Genomic DNA, 11,562 nt, shown 5'->3' with positions numbered 1-11,562 from the left:
ATATAAAAAATGCAGAAAGTGGTTTCACTGTACATCACCCTAAACTTGAGTAAATGTGTTTTCTCTGGTGTGGTGTGTGACTCCATTTCTTTTGTTTATTACTGAGAACTCTGAAGAATTGAGCAAGTTTTGATCTCGATTCCTAATGCTGCGGTCGTTTTGTTAAAAATTTCAGAATCTCAATGGAAAACTCAGACCACGACGAACCCGAGAAGAAGAGGCCTCATCTCACCTCTGTTTCTTCTCGCACTTCTAGAAACTCCATCAACTCTCCTACCACCAACAAAACCGTAATCCCTTTTTCTCTCACTATATGGTTTTGTTGTGTATTCATTTGTTCATATATGTGCTGCTTTTCACCTCTTTCATTGCACTCGTGTGCTCTGTTGATGATCTGGTTCTGAATTTTTTTAGTGTTTGCTTTGAATTGGGTGTATAATTGCATTCTTTGAACTGTTTGGTATTGTGGACACAAAATGAATTGCCTCTTTTAATTTGGGTGAATGAAATTTTGGATAAAGGTTTTTTTTTTTACGACAAGGGGGTAGCAGTAGTTAGATTGTGCTTAGTGCCAACTTAGTAAACTCCATTAACGAACTTAGTTTCTTAAGATAATTATTGGTGATACTTTTTGACTAGTTATAGGAAAAGTACTGATGAACGCCTGTAAACATAAAAGAGAAAGGTAGTGAGAAAGAGAATCAAAAAATATCTGTAGTAAGTTTTAAACTAATCTAGAGGAAGTTGAGAATTCTAATTTATGTATATGTCATTCTAAAAGAAATTACAAACCAACACAATTGGTGTGGTTACTAAGGGGTTTAGCTCACTTCATTGAGCAGTGTGTGTGGGCTGCCAAGAGGGGAGTAATTAGCAAGGGTGGCTTTGATGTCTTGTGATGGTTGACGTTATATTGCTTCTGAACAAGATGTTTTCATGTCACTGAGAGTCTTTCATTTAAAAGAGTCAGGCAGAGGTTTTTATGAGCATTGAGATGCTTAACTAGATTGAGGTAAAAAAAATGTTTGGTTTCTTTTATCATGCAATTACTCTTTCTGTGTGGCATCAAGATTCTTTTTAATGTTAGTTGTTTATTAGTTTTACTTGTGTAACGGGGAATGGTGGTATGCTCCCCCCAGGCTGATGCAGGAGTATTGCAGTTCCAGAATCAGCAGCTTGTTCAACAGATTGACGTCCAGAAACATGCTTTGCATGGCCTTGAAGAAAAAATTAGAGAATTGAAAGGAAAACAAAGTTCTTATGATGACTTGTTAATTGCTTTGAACCAACTCTGGACTCAGGTTATTCTTTATCATCATGCCTGGTTTCTGTCACCCTCCGTTGAGTTTAGTATTCTCCTCTCTTGAAAGTAGCACTACCATATATAGAGTATGCTCTGGTGACCCGGGATGTCATTGGGTGGCAGGAAATGCACTTTTTCTCGTATTCCTGTAGGATAATATGCTAGCTGGCTTAATTTTCTTATGTCTTTTTAGTTGGTTGACGATATGATTCTTCTTGGAATACAAGCTGGGAGAGGCAAAGGCAAAGACACATTGCGATATTTGACTGACATTGAAAATCCTAAAGGTATATACACACCTACAAGTAGTTTTTTCTTAGTGTAAAGGTAATTCAAGAGACTGACTTGACTTACTCTCTAGGTTCACTTCCTTTGTGTCCTGCTGAGGATATATTTCTATGTAGATTAATCCAGAAAGATTCCTTTAAAGGAATCAGTGATGATGAGATCTCTAGTTATGTTCAGGAGGCCCTTGCTTTGCGACAATCATCTACGATGGAGTTGTTGAAGCTCCTGAAAGATATTATTGATGATCAGATGGAAAGATCAGGTGGTATAGCTCAGATTTTGGACGGAGATTTATCTTCAGAAGGTAAAAAATATGATATGCTATCCTGTTGTTGAGGCATATAGTTTTTGTTTACAATTTTTAAATATGATATGTTTACAATTTGGTGAAGCATATATCAGTGTTGTAGAATAGTTAGAGAATATTTATACAAATAACCTGTTGTTACTCATTCTGGTTTGCAGATGCTATAACCCTAATGACTAAGATTGATGATATGATGAAAGAGGAGGCAAATGATTTACAAGAAGTGATTGATAGTCTCCATGCAAAGCATAAAGAGTATACTGTTGGTATTCAAAATTTTATCAATGAGTGCTTACAGGAAAAATCTGACATTAAACACCTTGCAGGTCTGTAAAATTTTTTTTTTTTTAAATTAGTTATTGTGAAGTTTAGGAATAAAAAAAAATGTGAAATTTAGTGAAATTGATTATCATTTGCTATGGTTTAAATGGATTGCAACATGGTCTAATAGAAGAGGATTTCCTCGTATTTAATGGGTTTTTTTTTTTTTTTCTGTTAAAGTGGTAATATTATATGATGTATGAATAAATCTCCCATTTGATCCCCAAATATGTATCATTCATTCAGACTGAATTTATGTAATAATCTTTCCAGAAATGAATTGAATGTTTTGAAAAATTTCAAGGACCAAAATGGGGCCTTACTCCAAAATGTTTGGAGCATCTCTTAGTGCAAAATTGTTTTTCAATGTCTTTCGCACATTATTATTTTCTTATGGCTTTGATAATTGATTAGCTTTTTGTTTGAAAATTATTTTCGTTTTGTAACTCTTTCTTTATGGATGAATGTGCTTAAAAGGTTAAGCTAAAGTTAAATTAGGAAATCTATTATTCAGTCTATATGATGCTAAGTTGAAGAATGCATAGTACTTTGATTAGACCAGCAATCTGCCTATGCGATAGTCATTAAAAGTCGACAAACCAATCAAGCTACGTAGTTTGGAATGAGCAGATCTTGTTTTATCAAATTGAAAACTGAAGAAAATTTGTTAGTGTGGAATGAAACATTTTTAAGAAATTAATAATATGATTTATAGTTGGATTATTTTATTGGAAAATTAAAATATTGAAATTTCTTGTTTTGCAAAATTATAAATTAGGTATTGATTTGATTTTGAAATCCTATTGATTTTAGATTTGTAAAAATCCTCCATCCAATTTGGTTGATTTAGGTGGATATGTTTTGATTTTAGTTTTAATTGTTGGATATACCAATTCATGTGCACGTTTTAAGGTTGGTGAATAGAAGAACAACTACTTAAAAAAGGTGACTTAGGTCATGATGCTCCCACCAATTGAGGCTTGGGGGTTGATGTACTTAGTCCTTGCCCTACTAGTGGATAGGTTAGTTGGGGGTTTGAACCTATGGTTGATTACAAGGCAGCAACATTACCGTTATGCCAAGGCTCGCTTGTAGTAAGCTTTTCTGAAATTAAAAATAATTTAGAAGTAACAACATCCTCAGTAGAAGATGATGGTTCTTTAGTCGTGTGCTTAGTAGGAAGAGAATTTTAGTTATGCAGTTGCATAATTCAATAATTTTGGAAAATTATAAAGAAGAGTTAAATTACAGTGTTTTTTAATTGGTCTGGTTAGAATTAATTAGGAATAGATATGACCAGAATTGATGTCCTTAGATTTATGCAGAGATTTTAAGTGTACTTTTAGAAATCATAGAAGGAGAACTGTGATTGCTTTTAATTTTTGGCTGATTGCTTTTCATAATTATCACTAGAGTATTTTCTTGTCTTATGTAAAGGTGAGCTTGATGAGATTGTGGCTGAACTAGAAGAGAGTAGAAGAAAACTAGTCAATCTGGAAATGCAAAAGGACACGTCAATAGGGATGAATTCTCCCAATGCTGATGCAGTGAATGGAAACCTGTCTCCTGAAAACATTGCGGACAGGAGCATGGGTTTGCGTGAGTTGAAGGATTCAATCGAAGAAGCAAAGGTTTTTGTCACGTGGATTTTTTTTTTCTCTGGATCTGTAATTCCGTTGTCCTTTTTTATCTAAAGAAGAAATATGATTGCTTAATGTCATAGATAGTGGATGCTGACCGTTTCTCTGAGCTCCAAGAGGCACAGGAAGACAATCAGACCTTGACAAAGCAATTCCAAGATCTTCAGGTTTGTAAGTTTCGATTATCTAGCATGATCATATTTTCTCAATTGTTGAGATGCCTTTGTCATACAATCCCATGTAAAAGTTTATTTTAATCTATATTTATTTCCAGAATGATTTGAAAGATGATAAGTACATACGCAGTTCACGAATATACTCTTTAGCTAATGATCAACTTCAACATTGGACATCTGAATTGGCCCGGTATAAAACATTGGTAGAATCTCTGCAGGTCAACACTGCTTTCCTTTTCTTTTTCCTTCAGTTGTGTTACGGTTTGGTTTTAATTTCATATCTGCGATTTACTCTTTTACAATTTCTCTTAAATGTTATTTTAGGCGGGCAGCGTTCATATTGCAAAATGGGAGAATGAACTAAATTTGAAATTGGAGTCTGCTGATTCTGCAAGGCAGCTCTTTGACAATTCTGATCATAGGATTGATGAACTAGAGCACCAGTTGCAGAAGTGTACGCTTGAAAAGAATGATCTTGAAATTAAAATGGAAGAAGCTAAACAGGATGCTGGTCAGACTTTAACTTGTTTTTGTGTTAGAATTGTGCTAGATGTGATTTTATCTGTCAGTTTCTTACAATGTTATATATTTCAGGGAGAAAAGATATCAAATCTGAGTTTCGTGTTATGGCTTCAGCTTTATCTAAAGAAATGGGAATGATGGAAGCTCAATTAAAGCGATGGAAAGATGCAGCTCACGAGGCTGTATCATTACGGGAGAAAGCACATTCACTAAAAGAAATATTGAACATGAAGGTCGTTGTCACAAACTGATTTGATATTAATATAATTTGCCATTTCATTTCTTCGAAAGAAATTTATCTAGTTAGATTGAATCTGCAATGTTATTTGCTTTGTCACTTACAAGGAATTGGGATTTAACAAGAGCATGGCTTTTAGCCGACTTAATTTTTGTCTTCAAATGTAAAGAAATGATTCGATCAAATGCTAACCTGGTTGTTTTGAAATATTTCTCTAGCATACCAGAACAAGTAAAAGGCCTTTTAATTGCGTGGACAGTATAAAGTGACATCATTGAATGCAATAAATATATCCTTCAAAATTGTTAATTGTTCCCAAGTGTCCATTTCTTTTTTTAATGAAGACAATGCAGTTCTGTATGCATGTTAAATTATAGTAAGTCAATGGAAAGCTTCTAAATTGATGCAAGTTAACAAAAACAATCAACTTCCATTGTAATAAATCATGGTTACTGGATAAAACACTATGGTTAGTATATGATAGTTTGTGGTTATAAATAAAAATGGATTTTATTTTTGTTGACTATCCACCTTGAATTTAATGACAAAAAAGTGTTAGTTGAAAAAATAAAGCAAGAGCATGTGGGTGGAAGGTTTTGCCACTTACCACTGTCAGTGTATAGAGTAGTTTACAGTTTTAATCAGTTTAGTACCTGGTTAACTAACTAACTACAGCCAATTAGGCCGTGCTGTTGTCTAGTCAAAATAGGCTGCACAAGAACTTAATTATTATATTTAAATACCTGAACTTTTAGTTTACATAAACCTCTCTCCTTTGGCTTAGTTCTACTTCAAATACAAACAGTATCCACGTTAAATAACTAACTGCAGTAAGTTATGCTGAGCTATCAGTTAGCTATGCCTAGATGAATACTAGTCAACATAGCCTCTATAGCAAGTTACTGGTTCTACATAGAGACCTGTACTTTCAGTTTGCATAAATGACTCTCTTTCAGCTTAGTTTTACTTTCTTCAACTAGATTCAAAATATACCTTTTTAGCATTAAGGTTGGCTAATTACTTTATTGTGATGCAGACAAGTGAAGTAAAGAGCCTTGCAAACAAATGTGCTGAACAGGTTTTGGAAATCAGGTCTTTAAAAATGCTGGTAAGTCTGCCTTGGCCTCTAACTTTTGTGTCTCTCTTGATCTATAGGCATTTTCTTCTTTAATGGCATTGTTGTATGGCAGTGATGCTGCTTACATATTACTTTCTGAATGTAGAGTATGTCTGTGACTGAATCAGATATGATTGCAAAACTTTTCTGTTGTCTTTGACTTGTATCTTGCATGTGCACGGGCACCTTTTCTTTGAAAGGTTCTCCAGCATTATTTGATTGTGATTTTAGGGGGATTCTTGATTGTCTAAACTAATTTTCAAATAATTTTTTGTGATATTTTGGTGCAGACTGAAAAGTTACAGAAAGAGAATCAGGAGTTAGAATTTGTTTTGGATATGTATAGTCAGGAGAATTATGATAAAAGGTATGCTGATTTGAATTATTAAAATGATGGCATGAGTTTCTTGCAGTTAATTTATGCGGTAGCATTTATCATAAAGTATATACTGAATTTCTGATACGCCATACATGTAGTGATTTTTTTGCACTTATTGCTCAAAATAATATTTGTTAATGCAATTAAGAACCGGTATGTTCATGTATTTCTTAATAGAATACAATTAGTGTTCATGGGTATCAGTGTTTGATGGTTTGCACTCAATATTATCCCATTAACTAAGTCTCCAATTATTTCATACCAAGTTATGTGCTGATTGATTACGGAGAGACTATCAATGGACTCTTCTATAGCAGTTTATTGAATCTCCTTGTAAGTTCAATATTTGTCTTGCACTACATGGTATGATATTTGGAAGAAGGCTCTAAGTGTCTATTCTAATGATTTCCAACCACTCTATGATATTACTTTTTTGGTTTAGTCCCTCTCTAATCCAAACTAGATTCCCATACTTCCGGCATGGGACCCCATACCTTGCAATTGGATTTTAAAGTGAATCCCAAATGATTCCAGAATCTTCTGTGTGTATCTCTATCTGTATATTCATTATTCATGTATCCTTTGTACAGTTTAATCAATCAGAATGTATGCAATATTCCAAATAAGTCCGTAATTTTTCTTTGGTACCAAGTGTTTTCATTCATGGTGTGCAACTTGTTAAGTTTTTATTCTTAAATTTAACTTAAGGTAAGTATTACAGAATTTATTTTCAATTGAAATCAAAATTATGCATACTGAGATGATTCGATCTTGATTGCTGTAAAACTTGGATATCAGTTATTCAGAAGTTAGAGAATCTGAAAGTAAAGCTCAGTCTCAAGCTGGAGTGCTACAAAATGCTTTGGATGAGCATAGCCTAGAGTTGAGGGTAAAAGCTGCTAATGAAGCTGAAGCTGCTTGTGAACAAAGGCTTTCTGCCGCCGAAGCTGAAATAGAGGACTTGAGGGCCAAGCTGGATGTGTCTGAGAGGTTGGTCTTTTAGGTGTACTACTATATTGAGTATGGCTTTTCTTAATCGACAAACTTGTCTATCACTTTTACTTCCCTCACAAACCCATATGTGTGCCTGTTTATTTTAGGAGAGAAATTTCTTGTTAAGAGTGGTTCTGATACCGTGTCACTAACCAATTAACCTAAAAGCCCAGGCTGTTAAGATACAACATCACTTTTATGCTTTATATCTTTGGCATTTAAACTGTACATTAAGTTCTGATAAAACCTAATGTACAGTTTTATTGAAATCAAAAATCTATTTTGAAACTTGTTTAACTCAAAAAAATGTCTTGACAGTTTAATTTCTGTGTTTTTATCAGCTGTTTGTTAAAATGTTCTTTACCAGATAAAGTCCAATGTGTTCTCTTAGTATTTTCAATTTTTTATGTTGACTGTTGTCATATGAATGGAATAAATATTTACAAACTAGCTTGTCTATTAATAGGTTGATACATGCCATTTTCATGTTTTATCTGTCCATGTTCAGGGGTATTTTGGAGCTGACTGAGGCTATTAAAGTTAAAGAAGCCGAGGCAGAGGCATATATATCTGAAATTGAGGTTTGCTATCTGGCTTTTTCTCTCCCTTCATACTAGATGAACAGCAATAAGTGGATTTGTTTACACTAACTCTCATTTCTTGTAAAATATAATTATTTGATTGCTGTCATGAAGACTATTGGTCAAGCATATGAAGATATGCAGACACAAAACCAAAATCTGTTGGACCAAGTGATTGAGAGGGATGAATATAATATTAAGGTATATCTTATTTTTATCTTCAGTAAACACTATCTCACTATGATCTTCACTGTTTTTTCATGGACAACAGCAATACATAGGTTATTTTCCTGGCCTTTGCTATTCTGGTTGATGAAAAATATATGGTTCATCTTTGTAGCTAATATATTAACTTCTGCTATTATGTGTAGAAATATATGTCAATGTTTTGAAGAACTGATTATTCATGAATCAACATGTAAAAATTAGCATCTGGTTAATTTATAGAAAAATAATTTTATAGATCATGGTGAATCTTATAAGATGGAATCATTAGGAAGGTAGTTTTGGAGAACTTGTGTGCAGCATATCCTAGATTCAGCTCTGGATCAACCAAGAAGTTTGGGATAATCAATTTTGGAAAAATCTTAGACAATAATCAATTTTCTCAAACATCATGAAATTTTGCTGTATGAGAATTGATTTTGGCAGGACAAAATTAATTTTGCACTTAGTTTTAGTTGAGCAGAAACTCAAACAACTTGAAGTGCAAATAGTGAAAAATTGTTTATAAGGTTCCTCTTATATTCAATATTTTCCATCATGTTTTAAACTTAATAACCATCACCACCAATAAAAATACCTTTTAAGATTCAATATATTTTTAACACTTTTAGTATCTAAAATATATTTGATGGTATTAAATTCTTAACCTTTTATAATTTTTTAAAGCTTACAATAACTATGGTAGTTTAATGCTAAGAATAGAAAATATTAATTAATATATTTAAGGTCGTAGAGAATATTTAAATTAAGATAATTATAGTGTTTATATATTCTTTATTTAATATAAATAATATAAAGGTTTTTTCAACCAATATTTATTTTAAAATATTATTTTTATTATAAATAAATATAATTAATATTATACCCCTATTAATTTATTTTTATATATTAATTTTGATACCGTAATTTTGAATGAGTGAAAAATAATTTATTTTCTTATATATAGAAAGTATATTAAAATATCAAACATGTATAAATGATTCAAATTGAATTATCGGTGTATCACATATTACAAAAGATAACAGTTTATGACTTGGACACTTGGTTATATTAATGGACTGAGAATGCCGCGGCTTGTCATACCTCAATTAAGAGGTGGTTACACCAGCAGGCTGAGAATGGAAAGCATGTCATACCTCCAACTAGGGGAAGATGGGGTGGAGATGGAAGAAGCACTTGAGGAGGATGGTGGAAATGGAAGAGGTTTACTAGTAAGAGGTGTGGTGGAGATGGAAGAGGTGCACACTAGTAAGAGGTGCAGGTAGCTTCTTATCTTAGTTTGATGCATTCAACAGCCCAAGCCAGCAGCACAGCCCACGACATATAATATCACTTTATTGCCCTCATTTAGGTCACAAGCCAGCATTACCTAGCTCGGCAAATAGTTATAATGTTAAGAAGGTTATAAAGTATGATTTGCATAATAAACTCTTTGGGACTTGTACCCCATGGGTCTCTCCGAGTTTCCTATGGTCAAAATAGTTATATTTGCTCAAACAATTCGACTTCTGGTTAGTGTGGATCATGATCATGTTTACATAATATTGCAATTATAATGCAGCTTGTATCAGACAGCGTGAAGGCAAAACAGGCCTACAACACTATATTAACCCAGAAGCAGGCCTTGGCTAAACAACTTCAACAACTGAATACTTCAATAGAAAGTTCAAAAGCGAGGATTGCACATAGTGAAGAACAGGTCCAACTTCCCCTCCACTGGCCCCTTTATTTTCTGATATATTTGGAAATTATGCTGAACAAATTTGCTGCAGCAGCAATTGCTTACTGTTTTGTTAAACAATATTTTGAATCCTGCAGATGAAAGCCATTCTATCTGAAGCCATTAAGTGTAATGAAGAAGAAAAACACCTTGCGGTCACCCTGGAATTTACAAGATGGGAATTGGCAGATGCCGAGAAGGAATTGAAGCTGCTCAAGTCTTCTGTTTCCTCCTCAGAGAAAGAGTACGATCAGATTCAGAAAGACACGGAAGCTATTGAAATGGAATTGGAGAGTGAAAGGTAATTTCTTGTTTTCAAGGAGGTTGATCATCCATCAAGTCTGGATCAGGGATAGATTTTCAAAGAAAGTTTTTACATTGCCACAACTTGCAGATACAGTTTTAATTCTAATAATGTAGTCTTGGAACTTAGGAATCTTGGTATGTGTCGTGCAGGAGTTCAAGGAAGAAGCTGGAGGAAGAATTAAGGGAATTGAACAGCCAAATTGCTGAGCTGACTTCTGAAACCGGAGAAACCACAATACAAAAACTTGAAAAAGAAATAAGGATATGCAAGAACATGATCAAGTGTACTGTATGCACTGATCGTCCTAAGGAGGTAACAACATGCCCACTTATCCATTTACATACACTTGCTTTCATTGTACTTAATTTGACTTGTCTCAAAGAAGTATTATGATTGTTTTGAGATAGGGGTAATACCCCAAGCTGATCTGACATGTTTTCTTGGACTTGCAACTGCACATATGTAGTATCTAATTTAGAATTTACAACAAGAAGTAAAAGTTAAAGTTTGATGAGTGTATTTGGCAGGTTGTGATTGTGAAATGCTATCATTTGTTCTGCAATCCATGCATTCAGAGAAATCTAGAACTTCGGCACCGCAAATGTCCTGCATGTGGAACAGCATTTGGACAGAGTGATGTTCGTTTTGTAAAGATATGAGACAGATGTTAAGATAACTTGTAGATAGATGTTCATTTTTATTGTTTTGGTTTCTTGGTCACTACTGTTTGTCTCTGTCACCTTCATTATATAGGTTCAAACAAGCATTCCTACCTCATTTGAGCTGAGCAATGAATATATGCATTAGAGAATTCACTTTTTGTTGCACTTTTTCTGTCACATCCTCCTTCCTTCCTCATATTGCGTTTTTACCAACACCAGTCAACATTGGTGCACTTCTTCACCAATATAACTTCTAAGTTTTGACAAATAAAGTCAGTTTATAACAATTCTCTATTACGAAACACAACTTATTTGTTTTATCATAATAGAATATCTTAACATCTTAATTGTATTTATTTTTTCTTACATTTAAATAGGATAACTATATTTATTTTTGTTCACGAGCAGCTTCTTCTTGCATTTCCATAAATTTCTCCTTGTATTCCCACATAAAAACCATTTATTTTTGTCGATTATTTTTAAATTACACGATCTGAAAACTAAATTAAATTAAATTTTAAATTACACCATCCGAAAATTAAAGTTGACAAGTTGACAAAAAAAATTAAATTATATAATTTAAAACTTTTTTTTTTCTGAATTATCTGAAAGTCATTTTTTATTTTCGAATTATCAGAAATCTTTTCCAAAGAAAAAATTGACTCGAAGCGAAGCTTATGTAATTAAAAATTTATTTCTAACTTCTAGCTTACATAATTCAAAAATTATTTTTAATTTCAAAAAATGTCGTCTAAACTGTTTAGTCCAAAAAGGATAAAAATG

The 11,562-nt window shown here is 33.2% G+C and overlaps 1 protein-coding gene across 1 annotated transcript; it reads left to right on the top strand.

The window, feature by feature from the left end:
- Positions 1-10,932, top strand: HUB2 (histone mono-ubiquitination 2). The gene is made up of 20 exons (XM_028084794.2): positions 1-72; positions 176-290; positions 1,140-1,301; positions 1,497-1,590; positions 1,665-1,895; positions 2,057-2,224; positions 3,657-3,850; positions 3,943-4,026; positions 4,134-4,253; positions 4,360-4,546; positions 4,630-4,790; positions 5,832-5,903; positions 6,203-6,279; positions 7,090-7,281; positions 7,793-7,865; positions 7,980-8,066; positions 9,652-9,789; positions 9,909-10,111; positions 10,267-10,429; positions 10,645-10,932. Exons 2-20 carry the CDS (start codon positions 183-185, stop codon positions 10,774-10,776), a joined length of 2,646 nt encoding a protein of 881 aa, XP_027940595.1. The 5' UTR covers positions 1-72; positions 176-182; the 3' UTR covers positions 10,777-10,932.
- The last annotated feature ends 630 nt before the right edge of the window (positions 10,933-11,562 follow it).

This window comes from Vigna unguiculata, chromosome 8 (assembly GCF_037176805.1).
Source record: "Vigna unguiculata cultivar grain cowpea cultivar isolate G323 ecotype 2 chromosome 8, ASM3717680v1, whole genome shotgun sequence".
Taxonomy (NCBI): Eukaryota; Viridiplantae; Streptophyta; class Magnoliopsida; order Fabales; family Fabaceae; genus Vigna; species Vigna unguiculata.
This window is presented reverse-complemented; position numbering and strand designations above follow the sequence as displayed.

Bases quoted from the DNA above. Each gene is read 5' to 3' on its own strand.
- HUB2 (XM_028084794.2), top strand. From the start codon at position 183: ATGGAAAACTCAGACCACGACGAACCCGAGAAGAAGAGGCCTCATCTC. The intron at 1,591-1,664 runs GTATATACACAC...CTTACTCTCTAG, and splicing joins TGACATTGAAAATCCTAAAG to GTTCACTTCCTTTGTGTCCT. The intron at 8,067-9,651 runs GTATATCTTATT...ATTATAATGCAG, and splicing joins GGGATGAATATAATATTAAG to CTTGTATCAGACAGCGTGAA.